Source organism: Vipera berus, assembly GCF_964194415.1.
Source record: "Vipera berus genome assembly, chromosome: 3".
Lineage (NCBI taxonomy): Eukaryota > Metazoa > Chordata > Lepidosauria > Squamata > Viperidae > Vipera > Vipera berus.
Window position 1 is genome coordinate 188,214,109 of NC_138204.1, and position 24,161 is coordinate 188,238,269.

Below are 24,161 nucleotides of genomic sequence, written 5' to 3' on the forward strand. Positions count from 1 at the left end.
GGGGCCGCAGAAGAGATAACGGAGGGGATCCAGCATCTGAAACCCCAGGGCCGTCCAATGGAATAGGAGCTGCTGCCTCAGCAGTACACCCCCCCCAGAACCACAAACGGGGATCAGGATGAGGAGCGATAACCTCCGCGGCGCAGACAACGCTCCAGTCAAAGATTCCCACCCCTGGAAGCAAAATTCAAGGGGGAGCCATCACGACTGGGATTTTTCCTAACCCAAGTCCTCAGCTATATGGAAGAATACGGACGGGATATCACCAGTGACAAAACCCACATCCGAATTGTGCAATTCGCCCTAGACGGATCGGCTGCAGACTGGGTGGTGAACCTGCATGACTCCAACGCCCCAGAACTCAACGATTTCAACCGATTCATGTCATCCCTGAGACGGCGGTTCGAGGATCCTTTGGCTGACCGTAAGGCCCGGGAGAGAATCAAAACAGTGAGGCAGGGCAGGTGGGCAGTGGCCGAATATACTCAAGAATTCCGAGCCATTGCCAGCAAGCTGAACTGGCCAGAAGACATCCTCCTTAGCCATTTCAAAGACAGATTAAACTACGACCTGTATGACGCTTGCCTGCCTCGAGGAGACCCACAACATTTCGACGACTGGTATGTCCTGGCAGAGGAAGTGGAAATAGACCTATTGAAGAGACACCACAGAGGAAAACCATGGGGCCGCCTGCCACCCAAGCAAACACGTGAGAGGGAAAACCCACCAGCCACAGCTAAAAAGTCAGCGGGATGTTTCAATTGCGGGAAAGGCCACCGCGCTGCGGAACGTCGCTCAAAATCCCCTCCACCTAAAACACAGGCATCATCTTCCAAGAAGTTGGGGAAGCCCCAAGGCAACCCAAAAGAATCTTCCATGAAGGGGACAGAGGCTGTAGAGTCCACAACTCCTGCCAAGAACTGGGATTGGACTCCGGCCTACACTGCAGGGGCAGTGGACACCTCGGAGGACAGCTCAGAGGGAGAACCATTGGTAAGTGGACCCCTTCCACCCATACTTAAGACAGTGACTATATTAGCTTCCTCTATACCTAAAGCTGTTGAAATAAAAGCCCTGATTAGACTCTGGTTGCATCCGCTGCCTCATCAGCCCAACGCTGGTGGAGAGTCTGAGCATCTCAGTGAGGAGGCTTAAAACAACCAATCTCCTTTAGCCTATTGGATGGATCAATAGCCGGGGGGGGGGACCAGCTTCCCTAGCCACTTTACCAATTCATCTATCCCTGGGGTCTCATGAGGAAGACATAACGTTTATAGTGGCCCCAGGCATGGAATACCCAATGATTTTAGGACTGGAATGGCTGAAGAAATGGAACCCTGGGATAAACTGGAGGACAGTAGAACTCAACTTCCCAAAAGGGGAGCAGAAAAGCTTAAAACCCCAAAGCACCCCCCCACCCGAAGGGAGGAGACAGCAGCAGTGGGGAAAGAGAAGGAGTTACCAGAGGAATACAGGGACCTTGCTGAGGTTTTCATTGAGGAACGGGCAGATGAGCTTCCCCCCCACCAACTGCGTTATAGAATTCAAACCCGGGGCAAAACTCCCAAAACCCAGGATGTATGCCATGACCCCAAGGGAAATGGCAGAAATGGAAAGATTCATAAAGAAAAATTTAGAGGATTTATTGAGCCTGCCAAACCCAAAGTGGCTGCCCCAGTCCTGTTCAGGGAGAAGAAGGATGGTTCTTTTCGCTTGAGTGTGGATTATAGAAATTTGAACACAATTAGTGAATGTAATCTGTACCCCTTACCCCTGATGAAGGATATGCTATCCCACCTATCGAAAGGAAGGATTTTTACTAAACTAGACCTGAGGGAAGCATATTACCGTATTAGGATTAAGGAAGGAGATGAATGGAAGACTGCATTCAACTGCCCAATGGGTTGCTACCAATTCAAAGTACTGCCATTTGGACTGCAAGGGCCCCCCGCAGTCTTTATGCAATTAATTAATGATGTGCTAAGAGAGCACCTATATAAGGGGGTCCTGGACAAGCCTGTTTCCAAGAGTTCGTTATTTCCTAAGATGTGGATTGGGGTGGGTCCTGACACCAGTGTTAAATAAAAAGTTGCTTCTAAATAACTGAGCCTTTTTTGTATGTATTTTTCTACTGGAATGTCTTCTAAGATGCTGTTAGTGATATGAACATTCCTATATTTTTATTTCCTTAGCATAGTTTTACATGTATGTGCTTTAAAGTAAAAGGCATTTTCCCAATTCTTTCAAAAAAGGCAATTTCTGTATAAGTTATGATGCTGATTTGCCTTCCCGCAAAGGAGAAGGTAGAGAGAGGCTATTTTCCTAATCACTATATAGCTATGCTGTCATTTTTTCCTTATAATTTGCCAGAAAAGCAACAGATACTTAGAAGTTCCCTTTCTCATACACATGTTGGGATTTAACAGACGGTTGTCCATAGGAGTTAGGTGGTAACTAACAAACTACAATATAAAAAGCACAGCTAAGTGTATAGGCACAGAGGCTTTGGGGATAGGAGCTTGAAACTTTCAACTTTTTAACATATAGGGTCAGCTCTTTGCTATAAAAATATATATTCAGGTTTTTTTTTTTTAAAAAAAGTTTCACTATTTGATGCAGATACATTAACAGCACCCAAAATTTTTGACTTACTTTCAAGATTCAAATGTGTCCTAGGCGACTCCAAATCTACAAAGGGATTTTTATTAAAAAAATAAATAAAGAGAACTGTTTAGGTAGATATTAGTTATTTGTATAATTTAGAATTCTTCATATTGAAGTATAAGTATGATCTTACTTACAGTAAAAGTGTCATTCTAGTTTTAAATTCTTGAGCTGATTTGCTATGACTTGACTCTACTGACCTAAAAAAAGAGATACCGATCTATATAGTTTAATATTGCGTTTCAAGACTGAGCTATACTGTTTTTGATTTTTTATTTCTCTCATTTATATATTTCTTTATGGGGATTTTTTTGGTGTCTTTTTATATATAAAAGTACTTTTTATTTTAAAAGTACCCTGTTGCAAATGAAGGGTATTGTTTAAAAGCAGCAGATTTTACCTCTATGAAACTATGATTAAGATGTGAAAGGCATCAAGGAAGCTGCAACTAAACCTTGCCAGAAACCAAAATGCTCAAAAATTATTCATATATTGCTTGCAAGCCAGAATGTAAGTTGAGCACTATAGTGCTTAAAAGTACCTTTATGTGTTAAAGGTAAACAATAGCATTAGCAATAGCACTCAGACTTACATAAGCTTCATAGTGCTTTACAGCTCTCTAAGTGGTTTACAGTCAGCATATTGCCCTCAATAATCAGGGTCCTCATTTTACCAACCTTGAAAGGATGGAAGGCTGAGTCAACCTTTGGCCTGTCAGGATTGAACTCCTGGCAGTGGGCAGAGTAAGCGTGCAATACTGCATTCTAACCATATTCTTATAACTATATCTTACCTAATTATCCTTTTGACATATAAAAGCAAGCATATTCTGTCCTACTAAATTGTCCAAAACAAAAACAGTGGTTATCCAAATGAAGTATCTAAAACCATGTCTTCATATGCTAGACAATGATTGAAATAACAGTTTAAACAAGAAAAATAGGAATTAAAATTAAAATTTCTGAATACTTGTCAATTTCATAACTGTTTCCTGATTTTTTGTCTCCATTTTGGACATATATATATAGATGGATTAATAGATGTAGATGTAAATGTGAGTAAAATCTGGAATTTATTCTTCTCTAAAAGTTCTTTTCTTCATAAACCAATTTGAACCACAATATAATGTTTAGCTTTCTGCTTAGTTTCTTAGTTCATCAGTTCATATATTTTGAGTAATCGTGTCATATAGAATTTAGTAGTTCCAAAGCTTCTTTTTGTACCTGGAACAATAGAAGTAAAAAAAAATCACGTGATACAGCATGCAAATCATGTAAAAATAGTTAATTAATTCTGTTCTGCTAATTTGCTTTTGGTTATTTTTTAAAGAAAATAGAGGATTAACAGTGAAGAAACTGGATAAGTTCAATAACGTTTGAGAACCAAACGTTTAGCAGTCTATGCAGACATTGATCTCCAGGATTAGATCAGATAGAAACTGATGCAATATGAAGGTAGCCTCCCTCTGGAAATCAGACTGGCTCTCTTTTTACTGCATTTATATCCGCTCTCAAAGGCCAGGCTTTTTTACTGAGCCTTCCCCAATTTAATTTGATAGTACCATCTTAAAAAAAACATCTTGTTTTTATTTTTGTATGGGTTTTTTTGCTGCATTTCTTTTTAATGTGAACAGCAATTGGTATACAAAATGGTATTGGTATACAAACTGGAATACAGAGATGTTAAAACAAACATTGGGCACTGAGAGCTGGTTTCAAGTTTACGCTTAGTTACAAACTTGAGCCAATAATCATCACTCAAATCAGTTTACCACAGGGCTGCTATAAAATAAAACTGACAAGTCAAGCTTCCAGGTAAAATTCTCACAAAGAAGTACAGTGGAACCCAACTAGAGTACCATATCAAGTTTATGAAATCTTTTTCAACCTATTCAATTCTTTTCCCCTGAAAAAGGGACAGAGAAATCTACAGGAAATTATTCTAACCATCAATCGTAAAACTTAGTTTTGATGAAAAACATTAATAATGCTTATTAACAATGTTCATAATACACCAGATCTAACATTTCTACAATCATTTGATAGTCGGTTACCAATCTAACATTTCATAAAAAAATATGACTTATTTCAATATTTCAATTTCCAAGATTTCTTTAGATTAATAATTTATTAAACTTAAAGCTGTCGAGTTCCCAGTAACCCTGAGATGATTACTCTCAGCAAAGGCCATATTGGCTGGTTAGTTCTGAAAGTAAGACAATATATTACCAAGATCAGGAAACACAGCTTTAGGCTACAGTGTGAAGCTAATGAAAGCACTTATGTAGGTTCAGTTCTAGCCCAAGAATACTTGAAAACGTTTTTTCTATATAAACGTATCTGACTGTGAAAATAGCTTACCTGCTTATCTTCCTCTGTATGTAGTAGCCTATCTCTAGCTTTTGTTAGCCAGAGAAGGGCCATCTTTTTATTATTTAATTTCATGTATGTCTTTCCTAAGAACAGCAAGTTTTTACTATAGAAATTTGGTTCAACTACAGAAATAAAAACAAACAAAAAACTTTGTTTTTAATTTATAATGTAAAGCTTATTTGCCTCTAACATTTTAAAAAGTTAAGCATAATCTTAGTACATATATAGAAGAGAGAGATTAAGTGCTACTTTTTACTGGGTGGTAAAGGATATTTGGTTCTATCTGCACTGTAATGTTTTCATTTCATATCCCTAGATCTACATTCTGTATTAAATCTATATATATACCATTTATATTAAATTGTTCAATACATTTTTAAGATGAAAATTACTTTGCTTCTGTTCATCAATATGAAAATCACTTCAATATACATTTTTATAATGCAAATTCCGATGCAAGTTCATTTATGACTGAAACATTTCACATTCCTCTTCAGAGCACTTTATAATGTATAAATAAGTGGTTTTAATTAATTTTTATCTTCTCATGATCAATAGAAACATTTTTATAAACAAAGAAGAAATGTTTGTTTTAACATAATAAACTCGTAAATGCTCTTGGGATGATTTTATCAAACAATTATTTTTTAACATCCCTATTGAAACACTGTGTTTTCTAATTTAAAAATTGAGTATTTCCCCCAATGACTAGAGATGCTAATTTTTTAACACTACATTGATACCTCGGTAAATATATCATTAGATATAGGCGAAGAGAATTTTAATAACTTTCATTTATCTATATCCTTGTTTTATATGCTGTAAATATTTTATACTTTCATATAGTATCTAACATATTTTAAATTTGATTTCAAAATTGTTGTGTGATATGCTTTCTTATGTAACTTACCATTTTCAGCCTTTTGAAAGTATTGTAATGCCTAGAAGACATTAGTATTAACATTAGAATACTATTAAAGTAATCCAAATCCTTCCAGCAAAAATTAAAATTCTTCAATAACTGCAATGTAACTTGTGTTTTCTAAGAAATACTGTTGAGAAAAGGGAATGCTATGCTTTATCATTTATATTTAAGATATATTTATTTACAAATGTAAACTTATTTTATGTATTTTATGAAATAGCTTGTATATTATTATATCAATATGTTGTTAGTCATTTAGTAGATGGTACATTTATTTTTCAGAATCTCAAGTTTTATCCAAAAATATACTGCCTGACACTATAGTCTCACAGCTTATAAGGACTAAGCTTTCCATCTGTTTTTCGTTCATTGTTTTAAAGGATAATACACCAAAAAAGCTATATAAAATATTAGTGGGACACATACTTCTTCATAGGTAGAACTAGGCGGTGTTGAGAATAAAACAGTAGCTATATTCCTCTGATACCATGGCATATCAGCAAATGTGTAGCACCTGTAACATACGGAAAATGTATTTATTAAGTATATCTCCTAAGGTCACAATATTTAAAATCACATGACTAGAGAAAGTCAGTGAAGTCTAACTTTAACCCAACTCTAGAAAGGTGTATGCCTAACTTACTACTATACTTCCAGATCACTGCTAAAGAGCAACTAGAGAAGGCTGTAAGTTATGTCACTTAAGTGAAGAAAGGCCTCACTGGCTGTTTGTTTTTTTTTTGTAGTATGAAAACTATTTTTTTGATTTCCAAACATTTTGACTTGGCTAGTTAGATAAGTATATGAATATTTACTCTGAAGTGATTTTGAGACTAGGGAAAGTAAGCCAAATACATTCCCTTCTGGATCTATGCTATGCTTGCTAGGTAAGTTATAAGAATAGGATTAATTCAGTAGAAGAGGAAAGGCAGGTATAAAGTTGGCATAAAGTATTAGAAACCTCCAGGACAATAAGTCAAGATTAGAGAGAAGAAACTGGTCAATGAAAGATCAGGCTGACAGTTAATATAAACAGACTAGCTATTTGAATAATTGTTGAAGACAGAATAATTATTGCTGTCCAGATTAAAATTGGCTGGCAAATTAACATTTGATTAAATGAACATTTAATTAAGATTTTGGGAATGCTGGGTGAGATTAGGATAAGACTCACCAAAGCATTCAAGAATTGCTGAAGAAAAGTGCCAAAGAGGAACAAATACACCCAATTGTGGGGACACTTGACTAGATGATCCTTAGCCAGGGTTGAAGATAGATGGAAGAAATATCTATTAAGAAGATATGTAGTTAGCACACATCATATTAATAAGAATAAAGTTGGAAGGGATCTTGGTGCTCATCTAGTCCAACCCCCTTCTCAGGCAGGAAACCCTATACCATTTCAGACAAATGGCTGTCCAGTTTCTTCTTAAAAACTTCTAGTGTTGGAGCATTCACAGCTTCTGGAGGAAGGTTGTTCCACTGATTAATTGTTCTAATTGGCAGAAAATTTCTCCTTAGTTCTAGGTTGCTTCTCTCTTTGGTTAGTTTCCATCCATTGCTTCTTGTCTTGCCTTCAGGCGCTTTGGAGAATAGCTTGACTCCCTCTTCTTTGTGGCAGTCCCTGAGATATTGGAACACTGCTATCATGTCACCCCTCGCCCTTCTCTTTGTTAAACTACACATACCCAATTCCAGCAACTGTTCCCTATATGTTTTAGCCTCCAGTCCCCCAATCATCTTTGTTGCTCTTCTCTGTACTCTTTCTAGTCTCAACATCTTTTTTACATTGTGGTGACCAAAACTGGATGCAGTATTCCAAGTGTGGCCTTACCAAGGCATTGTAAAGTGGTATTAATACTTCACATGATCTTGATATTGTATTGTGTTGCACTGTTAATTTTTATGCAGTTATGATAATGTTTGGTTGCCTATATGAATAATTTGTAACTTGTTTTTATGATTTTAGAACTAACTGAATCAAGATGGGCAGCTATAGAAATGGAATAAATAAATAAAGATTTGCTTACTAAGAATGTTTTGAGAACAAATGCAAGTCTAGAGAAAAATACCTGAAGTGTACAAGAGTATGCTTAGAGAAGTTGGGGGAGATTTATTCATGAAAGAATGCTGAAACTGAATCGTAAAAGTCTTCATTTACTTGGATAAGGCTTGGCCAATACTCAAACTGCTAATAACATGACTAACAAATCAAAGCCTGTATCTGTTTCATTGTGTCTTCTTTAGCCCTTTAAGACAAGCATATTAATCATTGTATTTGCAGATCTTTAAGATGTGGTGCTACTTAGTTTGGAGCTTCTCAACATTAGGGAAGAAAAGGTCTTTTTAAAAAGGTTTTGAGCAAAATATTGCACCTAGGATGTAAATCAGTCAATAAGTTACAGCAAGAGACAACACTTATGATACTTGATCAGGAAAGTAAATGCTAATGAATAATAAATGCAATCTTTAACCATTAGGTAAAAACTGGAGTGGGGAAATATGTGATCTTCCGAATGCTATCATATACAAGTCCCTGATCCCTTATGATTGTCATGTTAGCTAGGGCTAACAAAAGTTGAAATGTAGTAATCACTGAAGGCAAGATCAATAGACCAAGTTACAGGGGGAATGAATGTACCTTTAGAAAACCTGAAGGATCAAGTGAGAGATACTGTTATTTCTTAATTAGAAGGAAAAGAGGATAGATCAAATACAATGTTTTTAAAACACAACTAGTGGAGACATATTGCTTTAATTTATACATAATGTTACATATATTATAAAACAATGCTGACAAGGTAGTTCATTTGTTCAAGAACTTATTGCAAATACTAAAAACATTGTACAATTACTTCACATTATCAGACAAAAATGTTGGCATTTCAAATATAATTTTGTTTAAAAAGATTGTCTTACCAAACGCCCATAAGATGAAGTGAAGTAGCATCCTTTGGATTCAGATCAACTGCTTTCTGTTTAAAAAACCCACAAAAGCTTTTATTCATCATTGCTTAATATTTATCTCCATAACTCCTACCTTCCCCCTTATCTAATCCCCAGCAATAATGAAATTACATTTTGTATATCTTTGTCTGAAAAAAGTAATGAATTTCATATGGTTTAGGGAGAAATATCCTTAATATTTAGTGCACATATCTATCTGTATCTTGTACAGATCACATTTACATCCTGATGGTTGAAAGCTAACATTAAGTTAAGTCTGCTGGCATCCAACTTTCTCTGTTCAAGCTCACAAAACTATGTTTGAAAATACAAATATCCTTCTGAAAGATATAGTTGAAGGAAAAAGGAAACATGAAAAAAATTATAATCAGGGATATACAATGGTCAACAGGTACTCTCTGATTTATATCTGTGCGTTCAACAACCTAATTCAAGTATCTCAGGGTGGTTTGCAAGAAAAGGTAGAGACCATTAGAAATAGTGAATTCTGAAAACATGTAATATGGCTGAGCTTTAGTGAACTCAATACAAGCCATACACAAACAACGTTTAAAGCATGGATTAAGAGAGGGAAAATGGCCAAATAAACAAATATATTGAGATGAGTTAGTCTTTTCTGCTCTATATTTTAAAAATTAATTAAACAAATAAATGTTAATTTCCTACTTCATGAAATTATAGTTTGAAAAGTTTAAACTGCTCCTTATGTTTGTTATTTCAACACCCCTTAAAACAAAGTGGTTTATTAATCACACTGAAAAGGATAAAAATGTAAAACCTAGACTACAGAAGTGTCAGGCTCCTGGGACTAGAACTGTATTCCTCAGCAAGCATGCAGCAAGCATAAATTACTGCCTCTAGAAGAAGAATGGCAAGACTTCAAAAATACAAAGGATATTCTAAATTCATGCTGACCCTGCCTTTTCTTACCCTTCTTTGGTTCCTTTATATTTAAATGTATCCAATGTAGGCTTCAAAAATGTTACATTTTTGGATCATTTTTGAAACAAAAATGTATTTTTGTATATGTTAGACAAAAAGCCATTAAAATATTTTATGCATTCCCTATTAATGAAGACAATGACAATTCAATGATTCATATATAATACAACAATTAAAAACATTTCAGTTTCTAATTCATTCTGCATCATAAATTGCTCTTCGATCATGTTCAGGTTTGTGTGGCAAGTTAAGATTAATACAAAAGTTGATAATTTTAAATACCTGGAAATGTTCTTTTATAACAAAAGCACTAGCAATTTTGTTCTTTATTCCTTCATAATCTCCCACATCACTAAGGCAGATTGCATACCACTAAATAAAAAGAATAGATTATTTAGCAATATGAAATCATCATACTGACAATAAATACATTTTTAACCATCCTACACAAAGAATTGTTATTTGAAGCTGCAGTCAATAGAGAATGCTAGGTGGTTAACTCTCTAAAATGAACTATAAAGGTAAAGGTAAAGGTTCCCCCGCACATGCGTGCTAGTCGTTTCCGACTCTAGGGGCCGGTGCTCATCTCCGTTTCAAAGCCGAAGAGCCAGCGCTTGTCCGAGGACGTCTCCGTGGTCATGTGGCCGGCATGACTGGACGCCAAAGGCGCACGGAACGCTGTTACCTTCCCACCGTAGTGGTCCCTATTTTTCTACTTGCATTTTTACGTGCTTTCGAACTGCTAGGTTGGCAGAAGCTGGGACGAGTAACAGGCGCTCACTCTGTTACGCGGCACTCGGAATTCGACCCTGCCAAACTGCCGACCTTCTGATCGACAAGCTCAGCGTCCTAACCCACTGAGCCACCGCGTCCCCAAAATGAACTATAGTTAAAACTAAATTGAATGGCATACAATTTCTTAAAAGTCCAAGCTGAAGGAGGTTTTAAACCAAGTAAAGATTGCATAAAAGTCCTGAGAGAATAATTTATATAATTTTGGAAGAGTGAAGAACCTTTCCCACATTCTACATTCAGACAGGTTTCCGGGGGGAGGGGGAATAGACATTTAAAAGAAATTCTATTTTAATGTCTAGACAGGTTCACACTTAAACAGGACATGACTATCTATAACCGCCTAAGCCATTCTAGCCCTTTAAAATTAAAACTTGAAATAAAAAATAACTGGCAATAATTTAGTTCAATTACTCTTCTATGATTTATGTTACACTATGCAACACTTGTGTTTTAAAAGCAAAAAAGCAAAAGAGTGCTCTGGAACATGCAGGGATACCTAAGTTATATGTATCTTCATCTTTTAAAGCAACCAAATCTTTTCTTGGGATCATGTAGCTACTTCTGCATCCTTTTGCCTTTGAGTATCTTAGTATGTATCACTAGTTCCAATATTTTCAATAATATTGTATCTACTTTAAAACAAGTCAGTAGGACTATTACTGCAGCTACAGTTTCTGGAACTTTCTGATCTCAATTCATTTGGTAAGGATGTTTTGAAATGATAATTTCTGCATAATTACTGTATACTAATTAAATGAACTGAATATAAGTTTATTATTTAAGATATGAAAGAACTGTTGCAATTTTCCTTTCAAATTTCTACAAAATGTAAATTATTTGTCTGACCTTGTGTACGTTATAACAAGTGTTGTCTTTCTCAAGTGCCTTCTTTGCATAATCAAGGGCTTCATAAGCCAGCTGCTTCTTTTTTTCTGCTGAAGTTTGACTAAGCTGAGCAAGGTCTCGTAAAGCTCGTGCCAGACGCCACAACACTTGTGCATTTTCACTACATATTAACATATATAACAGGATGTTTTGATTATGATGTACCATAGTAAGGTCTCAATGTAAAGACATATTTATTACACATTTACTACCAAACAATAGTTCTGTGGGAGAACCTTATATAAAATAAAACAATTTAAAGCAATTTAGTAACACAACACTGCATGAGACTATAATAATTGTAATTAATGGGTATTTTGCAGACAACTGTATCTAGTGAAAGTAGAGGTACTCTACAAGTGTAATCAATTCCAGAAATTAAAGTCTGGGGATATTCAAATTTACCCAGAGTAAGTTTTTATGAACCAATTCCCAATCTCCTTAAATGCATTTAAAAATTGATCTTAGAACTTCAAACTGTTTTATTGCTCAGTGCATAGTGCCATGTATTGATGTGATATTATTTCATTTTGAGTGTTTTGTTTTCCATTGAAAGCAATTAGAAGAAAAAGTTGTTTTTTAAATGAGAGTAAAGGACTCAAAAGGTCCACTATAGTGTATTCTAAAACTCTGATTTTAACCCTTCCATGTATCTAGTGATTTTGTATCATAGCTGTGTGCTCTATGCCATGGCACACATTAGAACATGCCGAAATAGCATACTGTACCTGTTCTTGTGTTCACTCAGCAACTGATAAAGCTTTTGGGTTTCTCCACTACCATAGAGATAGTCTGCTTGATCTAGGATTTCATCAACTTATGATATAATAAAACAAGAATTCAGTGAATATGCCCATCTGTGAAGCAGGTATTATTTAATAGAAAACTATTTCATGTCACTGCATACAGACATACTAATGTTACAAGTCAGGAATAGAAGACGGTTTTAATAGACGTAGCATCATGGTAGTCAAAACACATTTCTATCAACAGCTCTATTGTATTATTGGCACAAACAACCCAAAGCAGGGATTCCTAACCTGTGGGCTACGCCCCACCACTGGGCCGTGGCCTATTGGCCACTGGGCCGCATGAGTGGCTGACAGATGCACACATGTACACACAACCCTATTCAGGCGAGCGTTGCAGGCATTTGTGGTTCCATTCGTGTGAGTGTCGCCACGACTGCTCACAGCCCCGCTTGCGTCCACATTTACCCCTCCCACAAAACCAACCCTGAAAGGTTAGGGGACTCTGACCCAAAGGAAAGACATAAGTATTAGACAATATATAAAAGGAAGAGTCAGCCAGAGAAGGAATATAGCAGGTTTTTGAATAAATATGTTAATAAGTTAAATATGATTTTTATATATGTATTTACAATAATATAAACTTTGTAAAGAAACAAAATATGCAAAATCCACTTTATATACATTTTAAACTATCCATCAGCCACAAATTCTATATCAATCTTGATACCTGTGCCAATCTTCATCTGAATAATCATCTTATGGCTGAGCTTCCATCTCATCAATATTTTTCTAAATAAAGTCCTTCTATTTGATTCATTTAAATACATAACTAATTACTGAGCTTCAAAGTTGTTTAAGAGAGCTAAAAGCATACAAAATTATAGTCTGCAACATTATTTGCAGTTTCCAAGATCTCTCGAAGATGGGTCCAATATTTTCAGACTCTCCTCTTAAGTATAGGGCAGGGTTCGGCAACCGGAAAAAGGAAAAGAGCCACTCAGAACCGGTTCCATCACACAAATAAAAAAGTGGGAGCCGCAAAAAGTGCGCGCGCGTGCGTCCACTCACGCGCATGCGCAAAAACATTTTGTGCATGCGCAAAATGGGAGGCACCTGCGCAGTGACGGATCTCCCCTTTGGGGAGGTGCGCGCCGTCCCGTCCGGAGACCTGCCGTGTTCGGCAAATGGGGCCAGGCCGGCGCGCGCAGGGGGGAGGGGGCAACGGGGGCTTTTGTCCTAAGAACAGCAGCTTTCAAAAGTGGGAGGGTCGGAGCGCCGCGGGCAGGTCCGGAGAGGCGGGGGACGAAGCCCCGCTTGCCTGGAGGGGGGGCAGAGAAGCGAGTTGCTGCAGCCCACCTTGGGCGGTTCCCGCCCTTTGTTCAGGCGCCAGCATCCCAAAGAAGCCCGGCCAGGAAGCCCGCCCCCCGCCCGCTTTTCCGGAGGGGGGCAGAAGGAGGGAGCACATCCCTCCGTTCTTTGTCTGCTCCGCGGCTGCCCTGCGGGAGGGGAACGCCTCGCGTGCCCAGCCTGGCCCCTGGCCCCGGCGCAGGGGGCAAGAGAGGCGGCGTTTGGGCCGGGCCAGAGGACGAAGCCGGACCGTGCGAGCTGCGCTCCCCCCTCCCTCCGAGTAGAAACCCGGTCCTTGCCGCTCCCGAGGATCTGCGAGGCTGGGGGAGCCGCCCTTCCCCTCGTTTGCCCCGGCGGACGCTCCTGACGCTGCTGCTAACGGGTGCGATTCCAGCCGGAGGCATCAGAAAGCCGCCGCCGTCCTTGGGAGAGGTGCGCGCGCACTCTCCAAACCGCCGCTATCCCGTTTCCACAGCTGCCGTGTTCGTCAATGTTTGACGAACGCGGCAGGTCTCCGGGCTTCCTTCGGGGGGCCTTTCATTCCTGTACAAGGGGGAAGGGGAACTCTCTGTGCTTTTATGTGTGTGTGCGTGTGTGTGTATGTAAAGCACGAGAGAGGGAGGAAGAGGGGGGGGAAAGCGAGATCTCAAGCCCCGATGTTTCCTGCCTTCCACTGCCGGCAGCCACCCCGCATTCTTAGCATTCCTAGGCTGTGACTCCGAGGTCATCGTCGCCGTCTCCGCTGAGCAGCGCCGCTTGGAAGAGAAAGAGAGCAGGACAGGCACGCTCGCGCCAGCGGAGTGGCCAGCCCTCGTTTTAGTAGCGACAGTAATCGCTCCCCTCCACCCCCCCAATGCTCCCGGTTCTCCCGCTGCCCCGCTTTCCTTCCTGAATTTTGCGCTTCCTTACCCAACTCCAAACTTTCTCTAGCGCCCCTGTGCTTTAGGAGGGGGAACCAAAGGCGGAGCCGTCTCTCTCTCTCTCTCTCCCCCCCTGCTTTTGCCGCTCCCCCACCCAACCAGTATCCCGCTTCTCCTTCCTCGGCAGCTTTGCAGATGGGCCACACACACGCACACACAAAAGCACAGAGTTCCCCTTCCCCCTTGTACAGGAATGAAAGGGCCCCCGAAGGAAGCCCGGCCTCTTCACCGCACCGATCCGCTGAGGAGGTTCTTTCAAGCGGGAGACGGGCAGAGCAAGATAGCCGAAGAGACTCCTCAGACGGCGCCGTCTTTTTCTTCCCCTCCAGTTGCTGGCTCTGAGCCCCAGCTCGTGGGTCTGCCTGGCGGCTTTGCGCGAAGCTTGCCGGGGTCGTTTTCAGATTTACATGTGTCGTTCTCGGGGGGGAAAGGGGTACCCGACCTATTCCCCCCATTGAACGAGCCAGGGGAGGGCAAGAGCCTCTGCGGGCAGGGAGGGAGGAGCGGCGAGAAAGGGACGTTTGGGGTCTCTCGCCAAGGGGTGTAAGCCGAGGAACCCCAAAAATCGGTTTGAGTAGAAAAGGAGGAGCTTTGGCAGGGAGGGAAGTGAGGTTGGAAAAGCAGACCGGGCGAAGGAAGGGAGCGGAGGCGGCAGCTTTGCAGACAGGCCGCGGCAGCTTTCCCAAGAAGCGGCGCCACTGCCCGTTCGCGCGGAGGTACGTGCGCACCTACGGTCATTCGGAGAGGTGCGCGTGCACCTCTCGGAATGGGCAGCGGCGCCGCTTCTTGGGAAAGCTGCTGCGGCCCGTCTGCAAAGCTGCCGCTTTCGGCAGCTTTGTAGACGGGCCGCGGCAGCTTTCTCAAAGAGCCGCGCCGCTGCCCGTTCGCGCGGAGGTACGCGCGCACCTCTCCAAACGGGCGGTGCCACTCTCCATTTGGAGAGGTGCGCGCGCACCACTGCCCGTTCGAAGAGGTGTGCGCGCACCGGGCGGCTGGGAGCCGCAGGAGACGGCTCAAAGAGCCGCAGGAGACGGCTCAAAGAGCCACATGCGGCTCCGGAGCCGCGGGGTGCCGACCCGTGGTATAGGGTATGAGGGGTGAAATGGATTCCTTAAACCTTCAGGATTTTAAAATACTGAACTGATTGAAAGAATGAAACGTCAGGCTGATATTCCCCTTTTCATTTTAGAAAACAAAATCAGTATCTAAATATTTGCAAGGCTGATTTTTTCTTCACTGAGTCACTTCAGAGCCAGGCCTCAGAACCATCAAATACCCTTTTCCACTTGATATTCCCCATAGGATAACTTTGACCTTGCTATCCTTTTATTGTATACTGAAGACCTGGCTTTTCCTCCTGGCCTTAGGTAAGGTGGATTAGGTGTGTGTTTTCTACTGGGTTTGTTGTTTCCCTGGTTATAGTTTTATTGTATTGTACCATTTTGTACTGTATTGTATTATATAACCTGTATGCCACCAGAGTTCTGATGAGTTGTATGGCTTTATAAATTTGATTTATAAGTAAATAGCACAGAGAGAAAACAAGTTGTATTTTTTACCAACAGCCATACTCAGTCCTTCCTCTAATAACAACAAAAAAAAATCAATTATATTTTAGCAATGGAGGATGGGATTTGACAATTGTGCATTTTTAGAATTTTTTCTTACCTTTCACATCAGCCCAAACCATAGCAGACTGAGAAATTACTAGATAAGTGTTGTATCCCAAGTAAGACAATGCTGAGAATATAAATCCTCTTCTGAAAATTCTGGATTTTTCAAACACCTAATAAAAAATTCAACATAGCTATTTACAAATCTGATGCCATTTTTTTATCTAAGCATATATGTTCACAAAGTGGGCTAAAGGTGGAATCTGAGCTTTGGTATTGAGCACTAGGGTAAGTCATATTGTGGCTTAATATAATATGGAATTAGGATCATTTTTTAATGGTATATATAACTTCACATCTTTCAGTGTGTTAAAAGCTACCTATTGTATGTCACAACTCTTTAGCTCATTCTGTTGATAAACTCTATATTTTTGCCCCCCAAATAATTCATTGCTACCTTTGGTTCTCTCTCAGTTGTGACCATTTTATCAGGGCATCTTGTTTACAATGAAACAAAATATTGTAAGCTTAAAGACCTTAAGTATCAAGTGTACCTTTTCCTCCTGTTAGCATCCATGAAAAATAGGTATTTAAAACCAAGCAGGCATTCTAATCATGAACTTTACAATGTTTAAGGTTTTCTAAGAAATTTTAGAAAATGGATTCTGATTCTTTCTATTGCACTCATCTAGGAGAACATAAGTACAAACACATAAGTCAAAGCGTGGCCTGAAATTACCAGTTTACTAGTTCTGCCTTAGGTACAAAGCCAACTGATCTCCAGTCATTCCTCTTAATCTTTCCCTCAGCCTAGGAAGGAGGTAATGGGAAATCACTTCTGGAAATCTTACCAAGAAAACTGTAGAACTAGCCAGGCCATTGTCAGGAGTCAACACTGACTTGAAGGTATAAAACAACAATAAAACCATGAAACCCTCCTAGTTGTTTGGACAACCATTCTCCCTCCCTCCCTCCCTCCCTCAGGGGGAGGGGATATTTGTCCAAGAACAAAATACTACACAACAATAAAACACAGACGTTAAGAACAATTTGAAAGCATCACGTCAGTAAGGATGATTTTTAAAATCTCTTTATGACCTGCTTCTCAGTAAAGCAAACATTCCCAAAAATGCCATATATTTTTCTCCAAGAAAAACCACAGGTTTATTATCCTAATTTTTCTGATTTTTCCCGCTCAGCAAGTTAGGAAGCTCGCAAAAAGAGTATCGCAGCTCACCCTCACAGGCTTAAGTATGAAGGAGTAATTAACGGGGAGAAGGGAAGACAGATTAAAAAAAACATTTAAGAGAGCCACGCTTCCCCCCCCCCCAAAAAAAAACACACCAAGACCTATCTATCATCTTCTCCTTTTCCGGAACAAACTCGGGCCCTACACAGGAGAGGATTAGAAGTGATGGGCCTATAAACCAATCATACCTCGACTCCCCTTTTCCCTCCACGACCTAAAGAAAGTTGACGGCTGCAGCCGGATTTCGTTCTTGTGCCCTCGCAAAAGAAACGGGTCTCCCAGAAACAGCAGCTCCGAAGCCAGCATCGCACTGCAGTCCTCCCCAGCGCCATCACAAAAACGTTTCCTTGCTATTTTTTCCGCCCTTCCTCCCCAAATCGCCCTTTCCTCGCATAAGCCAGAAACAGGAACTGCCTGTTCAACTCCTCCACGGCGTTTTTACATCTCCGTGATCTACACCGGAAAAGCCCCATGTTCCCTTCTAAAAAAAAGTCCGGAAGGAACAAGGTTCAAGTTGCATTCATTCCTCTCTTCCTTGGCAATCAACTGGCAGGGGAATTCTGGGAGTTGAAGTCTAGAAATCTTCAAAGTTACCCAGTTTGAAAAAGACTTCACTACATTGGCTTTCCACGCGCGGAGAAGCTGAGTTGCCAAAGTTCTATCACGTGACCCCCGATCATTTTTCAGGAGAAGAGGAGCATCCCACAAAATTTTGGTTGGTCTAGGAACCTTTTTTTTAAAAAAAAAAAACCAACCACCTTTACAGTGGTTTACAGACGCAAAGCAGAGCGCATGCGCCTTTTTGGTGCCAACAACTGGCTGGCTTTTCACGCTGGGAAAATTGCTTGGATTACACAACTGGGAGCGAGGAAGGGGGAATAGCAGAAGCGCCTCCCCTAAAATACCTGAGCGGCCTTACCGCTGCAGCTTGCATTGCATTGCATTATATCGCATTGCTTCGTGGAACAGAACTGGGCGAGGCCGGAGAAGAAGGATCTCTGCTCACGGAGGCTGGTGTGATCTCTCGAGGTCGGTACATTGGCGAGTATGCCTTCCACAGTCTTACCTTCCAGATGGGTGGAATTGCATCCTTGTTTTGGTCGGGGTGGCCGGGGGATGATGGATCTTGAGGGCATCAATTTGGGCAACACTAGTCGACGTAGAAGAAAGTGGAGCTCGGAGGGCCGAGGGATAAAAGACGGAAAAGGTTTGTTTGGGAGAATGGGAGAATAACTGCAGAGAAAGAAAGCTTATGTAAATAGGTTGATTGTTATTGATTCTTAATATCAGTAATACATTGGTGGTAGATTACAGGCCGGGAGATAACTTTCTGCCGAATTAGTAGATAATTTTGGAAAAAGAAGAAGCTGCCAATAGGTGTGGCTCCTGGGACATATTGGGAGTGTGAGGAATCAAAGGCAATGATATGCTAGGTCCACTTAATGCCTTACCTGTTCAGGATTGTGACAAGAGAAAGGATGAGAAGATTTAGTACTGTTCAGATACTGCTGATTTCTTTTAGGAAGAAAAACCTATTTAGCTATTTGCTCTTTTCTTTCGTTTAGAAATTTGTGGATGCTTGCATGCCTTCAGGTCCTGGTGACTGCCTGGACAAGACTCTCAATTTTCTTAGCAAGATTTTGGAAGTGCTTTGCCATTACCTGCTTTCTAGGGCTGACAGGGAGTGGCTGGTCAGAAGTCACCCCGCTGGCTTGCTGTCTAGGGCAGAACTAAAGCTCTGGGTTCCTAGCCTGAGGCCTTAACCACTACACCAAACTGGCTCCTTCAGAAGTACAAGGTTGCGTTTTTTCTGAAAAGGATATTATGCTTACAGATATTTGTAATTTACTGTTTTAAAAAGTGTTTCATGGATCCCGTCTACGCTGCTGCTGAGTCCTCTCTTTACCAACGATTGAGAATCTCTGGTTTAGACCGTCACATGACATTATGGGACCCAGTGTTATCCTTGCACTAAAGTGCTGGCACAGTGCTGTATTTTTTCCTTAGTCTTTACCTTTAGTTGGACTAAATATTATCACAAAACAGCCCACAGATTTTCTACATTTTCTTTCTTGTGAAAGAGTGCTTATGGTATCCCAGGTTTATAAGAGGAGGGGTATATAAAGAAAGGTGTTGTTTTTCCATCATGCTCCCTGTAATTTGCAATAGACTTGTGGAAGCTAGGTTGTTCCCCTCCATGATTGCGTTCTGGGAAATTTTGAAGACTGACCTGTTATGGAAGGCCCTTAAAAATGACACTGCAGCATCTAAAACTGAATTTCTTTAGCTAGTTAACTGGTTGTATTATGTGTGTGGGTATGCATAATTGTATTAAAGTTTTTAAAAATAAAAACTAGCAAGAAGTAATAGAAAAAGACAAAAGTGCAAGAAGGAAAGAAAAATATAGAAGCAGGTTCCAATTTTCTTTATAGAAGTTATAAGTGAAAAATGTAAATTAACCACTTTATATAGATGTTCACCCTGCCTTTATTGCTCTATAAATAACTCAAAGTAACAAACATACATAATAGTCCTTTCTCCTATTTTACAACAACAACCATCTGAGGTGAATTGTGCTGGGACTGGCCCAAACTCGCCCAGATGGCTTTCATGGCTATATGGCTGGATTAAAACTCACTGTCTCCTGGTTTTTAGGCCAGCACGATAACCACTACATGAAACTGGCTCTTGATTACAAAGTTTACATTTTTTTCTATAAACCATTTTTTTTAAATCATCAAAACCATATGTTGTTATTTTTTTAGTTACATGCAAAAAATTCTATAGGTTTCCAGTCAAGTTTACTGGTTGTATTCATGATGTGTTTATTTTGTTTAGCACATTGTTAAGGAGGATTTATGAGATACTTAAAATTTGATAGGATGTAGATTTGATAAATAATTGGAAACAGTTCAGAGCAGGATAAACAATTGACTAAACATTAGAACTAGGGAATGTATGGAGTTTGATCACATCCTTAAGGATAGTGAGACTAGATAGCAAACTTTATATAGATTAGATTGCATGAGGTGTGTGATTTTCAAGTAAAGCTGTGTATATCAGTTGATCCCTCATTTCTGAACATATAAAATTCATATATTATCCACATCTGTCTTAATATGCTTGTTCGAAAGAAAGAGTAAATATTTAGATATTATAAGGAAGCAGTAGATAACATGGCATGATATATTAAGTCTAAATGGTAAATTAAGTTACATTAAGTACAGTAACAGCTGGAGTGATATAGCTTCAAAAATTAAATGTGGGTACAACTTGCTAATTAAGCTAATAGATATGTGCTGGGTACATATGATAATTTTTTCTCTCATTCCATGTTGCAGATGGCAGCGCAGTGTGTAACAAAGGTGGAGCTGACTGTTTCTTGTAACAATCTCTTGGATAAAGATATTAGCTCAAAGTCAGACCCTCTTTGTGTGCTACTTCAATACACAAGTGGACAGCAGTGGTATGAGGTATGTTATAATGGCCATTGGGATATTTAATACAGTCTGTTTGCTTTACTATTGGGAAAGAGCAAGTTCAGGAAGTCCTCTTTATTAAAGTATTAGGACTACTTTGTTTTTAAACAAAAATGCACCATGAACCATTTCAAATGGCAGTTTCTACACATTCAAGCAGTCTAAGAAGAGCTTTGTTTCTTTTTTCCTTTTATTAGAAAAATCATTTTGCACATACAGGATTGCATCCCACTTTGCCATTCTTGACACAAAAAGAGAATAGTAGTTTGTAAATCTTGTAAATCTTTTTATCTGAAAATTGAGTGACTTTTCAGGAGATGGAATTGTTGTGACTCAGGGCCAGCCTGTGGGTCCGACAGCCGGGTCCGATGTATCGGAGGACTCAGATGTGGGGGAGGAGGGAAACGAACCGGCTGATGATGATTTGGAGGCTTTGCAGAGTCCTCAGCCGGGGATCTCTTCTCAGCTGTGTGAGCCCGAGAGTGCGGAGGATGATGACCCACAGCTGGCCCTGTTCAAGGACGCCCGACGCAGGAGGCAGACGAGCAGGGACAAACAAAGAAAGACTATGGGACTCCTCGGGAGGAGGCACAGGGAGACCACGCCCTGAGCTCTCTATAAAAGAAGTGTTTGGGGAGGGGCTGGTTGCTGAAAGCAACTTTTCCGCTTGAGAAGACAAGCTCTTGTGTTTTTGTTAACTGCGTAATTAAATCTTGGCAGAAGCCTTTTAGCCTTGGACGCTTTCCAGACTCTTCTCTTAATTAGGGGTTTGCGAGAAGAGGGCTGGTTCAGAACAGTTTGCTTTCAGCCACCCACCCCTTAATACTACGATGGAGCAGCTTCTTGCCGAGAATGCCCAGCTCAACCAGCAACTCACCTTGCTGGCCACTCAGGTGGCACAACTGCAGGCTCAGGTACATGCTGCCCCCCCACCCAGGAGGAAATGTCAGTTAGCTATGCCGGATAAATTTGCTGGTAAACCAGAACTGTTTCCTGCCTTCCTGGGACAATGCCAGCTTTATATCAGCGTGAGAGCAGCTGATTTCCCCACTGACCGAGATAAGGTGGGATTCGTGTTGAGCCTTCTGTCGGGAGATGCAGCTCGTTGGGGCACGCCTCTGTTGGCACAGCCTAGCCCTTTGTTGGATAACTTTGGGGGGTTTTGTGACCATATGCGCCTCATGTACGAGGACCCGATTAAGGCGCAGACCGCCACCCGACGTCTGAAAGCTTTGAGGCAGGGTCAGCGCCCCCTACAGGCCTATATCAGCGATTTCCGGCTGCTTAGCCAGGATTCCGCCTGGAATGAGGCTGCGCTCGTGGATGCCTTTCAGGATGGCTTGTCAGAGGAGATGTTGGATGAGCTGGCCCGCGTGGACATTCCCTCAGATCTGAATGGGCTGATCCATCTTTGTCTGCGGATCGATGCCCGGCTGCAGCAGCGTAAGAGTCGCCGTGCCACCCCACAGACCCCTGCCGCCCCTGTTGTGCGTGAGCCCCCAGTCCAGAGGGAGGAGCCAATGGAGCTGGGTGCCGCCAGGTCCCGTCTATCGGTGACGGAAATGGACAGACGACGATCGGAGGGGTTGTGTTTTTACTGTGGGGACCCTGGACATTTGGCTGCTTCTTGCCCAAAGAAGCGTCAGCGGGCGTCAGTGACCAAGCCTGCTCCGAGAAAGTCCCCTGCTTTGCTATCGGGAAACGGCCCGAGCCCGATCTAGACGGTGTGAAAGATCGGGCGACCCACAACGATCACGCCGAGCGACGCCGTTCCGACGGTGCCTGTGAACCTCCACGGCATTTGATTTTGGAGGCACGACTGATCCTTCCTGGCAAGCCAGAGGGGATTCCGGTCCATGCCTTAATTGACTCTGGGGCTACCACTAACTTTATGGATTCGGCCAAATGGGCTGTTCCCCAGTGTCCGGTGGATCCGCCCATGCTTGTGGAGACCATCGATGGTCGAGTGCTCCTGTCCGGGCCTATCACGGCTGCCACGCAACCCGTGTGTATGGCCATCAGTACCCATGTGGAGGCCATTCAGTTTTACGTCACTTCGGATCTGCACTTCCCCGTGGTCTTGGGACTGGCGTGGCTCCGGGCGCATGATCCACAGATCTATTGGTCTCAGAACTTGGTCACCTTCCCAAGTTTGCAGTGCGTGGACCACACCCGCCATATCTGTGCCGGCCAGGTGGAGGGTTCCTCAGGGGTTTCCTTGCCTCCCGTACTGTCCGACTTTGCTGACGTGTTCAGCGAGTCAGAGGCGGACCAATTACCCCCGCACAGGCCCTACGACTGCCCCATTGACCTAGTCCCTGATGCGCCTCTCCCAGTGGGGCGTTTGTACTCCATGTCGGAGCCCGAGTTGGCCGCATTGCGGGACTTCCTGACAAAGAACTTGGCTCGTGGATTCATCCGGCCCTCGTCCTCGCCAGTGTCTGCGCCCGTGCTCTTCGTCAAAAAGAAGTCGGGCGAGTTACGGCTTTGCTGTGACTACCGGAAACTCAACGCTATCACGGTGCGTAACCGCTACCCGCTGCCCCTCATCCCCGAGCTCTTGGACCGACTCCGGGAGGCTAAGATCTTCACGAAACTGGACCTGCGTGGAGCTTACAACCTCGTCAGGGTTCGGCCGGGTGATGAGTGGAAGACAGCGTTTGGTACTCGCTATGGACATTTCGAGTACACGGTGATGCCGTTTGGCCTGACCAACGCCCCCGCTGTGTTTCAGCATTTTATGAATGACATCTTTCGGGATCTGTTGGACCAGTTTGTTGTGATTTACCTGGACGACATCCTGATTTACTCCCCGTCGCGTGAAGCGCATCATCAGCATCTCCGTCAGGTCCTGCAGCGCCTCCGGAAACATCGGCTGTTTGCCAAGTTGGAGAAGTGCCAGTTCTACCAGGTGACCATTGATTTCTTGGGCCACCGCATTTCTCCCGAGGGCATCGCCATGGATCCAAGTAAAGTTGAGTCGTTGCAGAGTTGGCAACCCCCGCGTCGCGTGAAGGATGTTCAGCGACTTCTTGGATTTGCCAACTACTATCGGACATTCATCCCTGGCTTTGCTGCCTTGACAGCCCCCCTCACCCGGCTCCTGCAGAAGAAGACTCGGTTCCAGTGGAACGCCCCCGAACAACAGGCGTTCCAAGCTTTGAAGGACGCCTTCATGAAGGAGCCCATCTTGAAGCATCCTGACCCGCAACGGCCGTTTGTCGTGGAGGCGGACGCCTCCGACATTGCCT

The 24,161-nt window shown here is 41.8% G+C and overlaps 2 protein-coding genes across 4 annotated transcripts in view; one reads left to right on the top strand and one right to left on the bottom strand.

Annotated features, from left to right (window-relative positions):
- Nucleotides 1-3,717: 3,717 nt before the first annotated feature.
- Nucleotides 3,718-17,863, bottom strand: RMDN1 (regulator of microtubule dynamics 1). Of its 2 annotated transcripts, XM_081325298.1 has the most exons (10): nucleotides 17,620-17,863; nucleotides 16,238-16,355; nucleotides 12,279-12,366; nucleotides 11,512-11,671; nucleotides 10,153-10,242; nucleotides 8,881-8,936; nucleotides 6,388-6,475; nucleotides 5,947-5,977; nucleotides 5,025-5,158; nucleotides 3,718-3,887 (listed from the first exon to the last, which is right to left on the bottom strand). In XM_081325298.1, the coding sequence occupies exons 1-10, from the start codon at nucleotides 17,761-17,763 to the stop codon at nucleotides 3,849-3,851; spliced, it is 948 nt and encodes a 315-aa protein (XP_081181424.1). In that variant the 5' UTR covers nucleotides 17,764-17,863; the 3' UTR covers nucleotides 3,718-3,848. The 2 variants fall into 2 exon arrangements, with proteins under 2 accessions (XP_081181424.1, XP_081181425.1); XM_081325299.1 differs by lacking the exons at nucleotides 3,718-3,887; nucleotides 5,025-5,158 and having other exon boundaries at nucleotides 5,953-6,088.
- Nucleotides 17,864-18,028: 165 nt separating this feature from the next.
- The window catches only part of CPNE3 (copine 3), a 36,498-nt gene continuing 30,365 nt past the window's right edge, over nucleotides 18,029-24,161 (top strand). Inside the window, exons 1-2 of one of the 2 annotated variants that reach the window (XM_081325295.1) lie at nucleotides 18,029-18,460; nucleotides 20,773-20,904. In XM_081325295.1, coding sequence (XP_081181421.1) covers nucleotides 20,773-20,904 — 132 coding nt within the window. In that variant the 5' untranslated portion in view covers nucleotides 18,029-18,460. Of the gene's footprint in view, nucleotides 18,461-18,528; nucleotides 18,639-20,772; nucleotides 20,905-24,161 lie in introns of those variants that run through there. The other variant, XM_081325296.1, reaches the window with a different exon arrangement.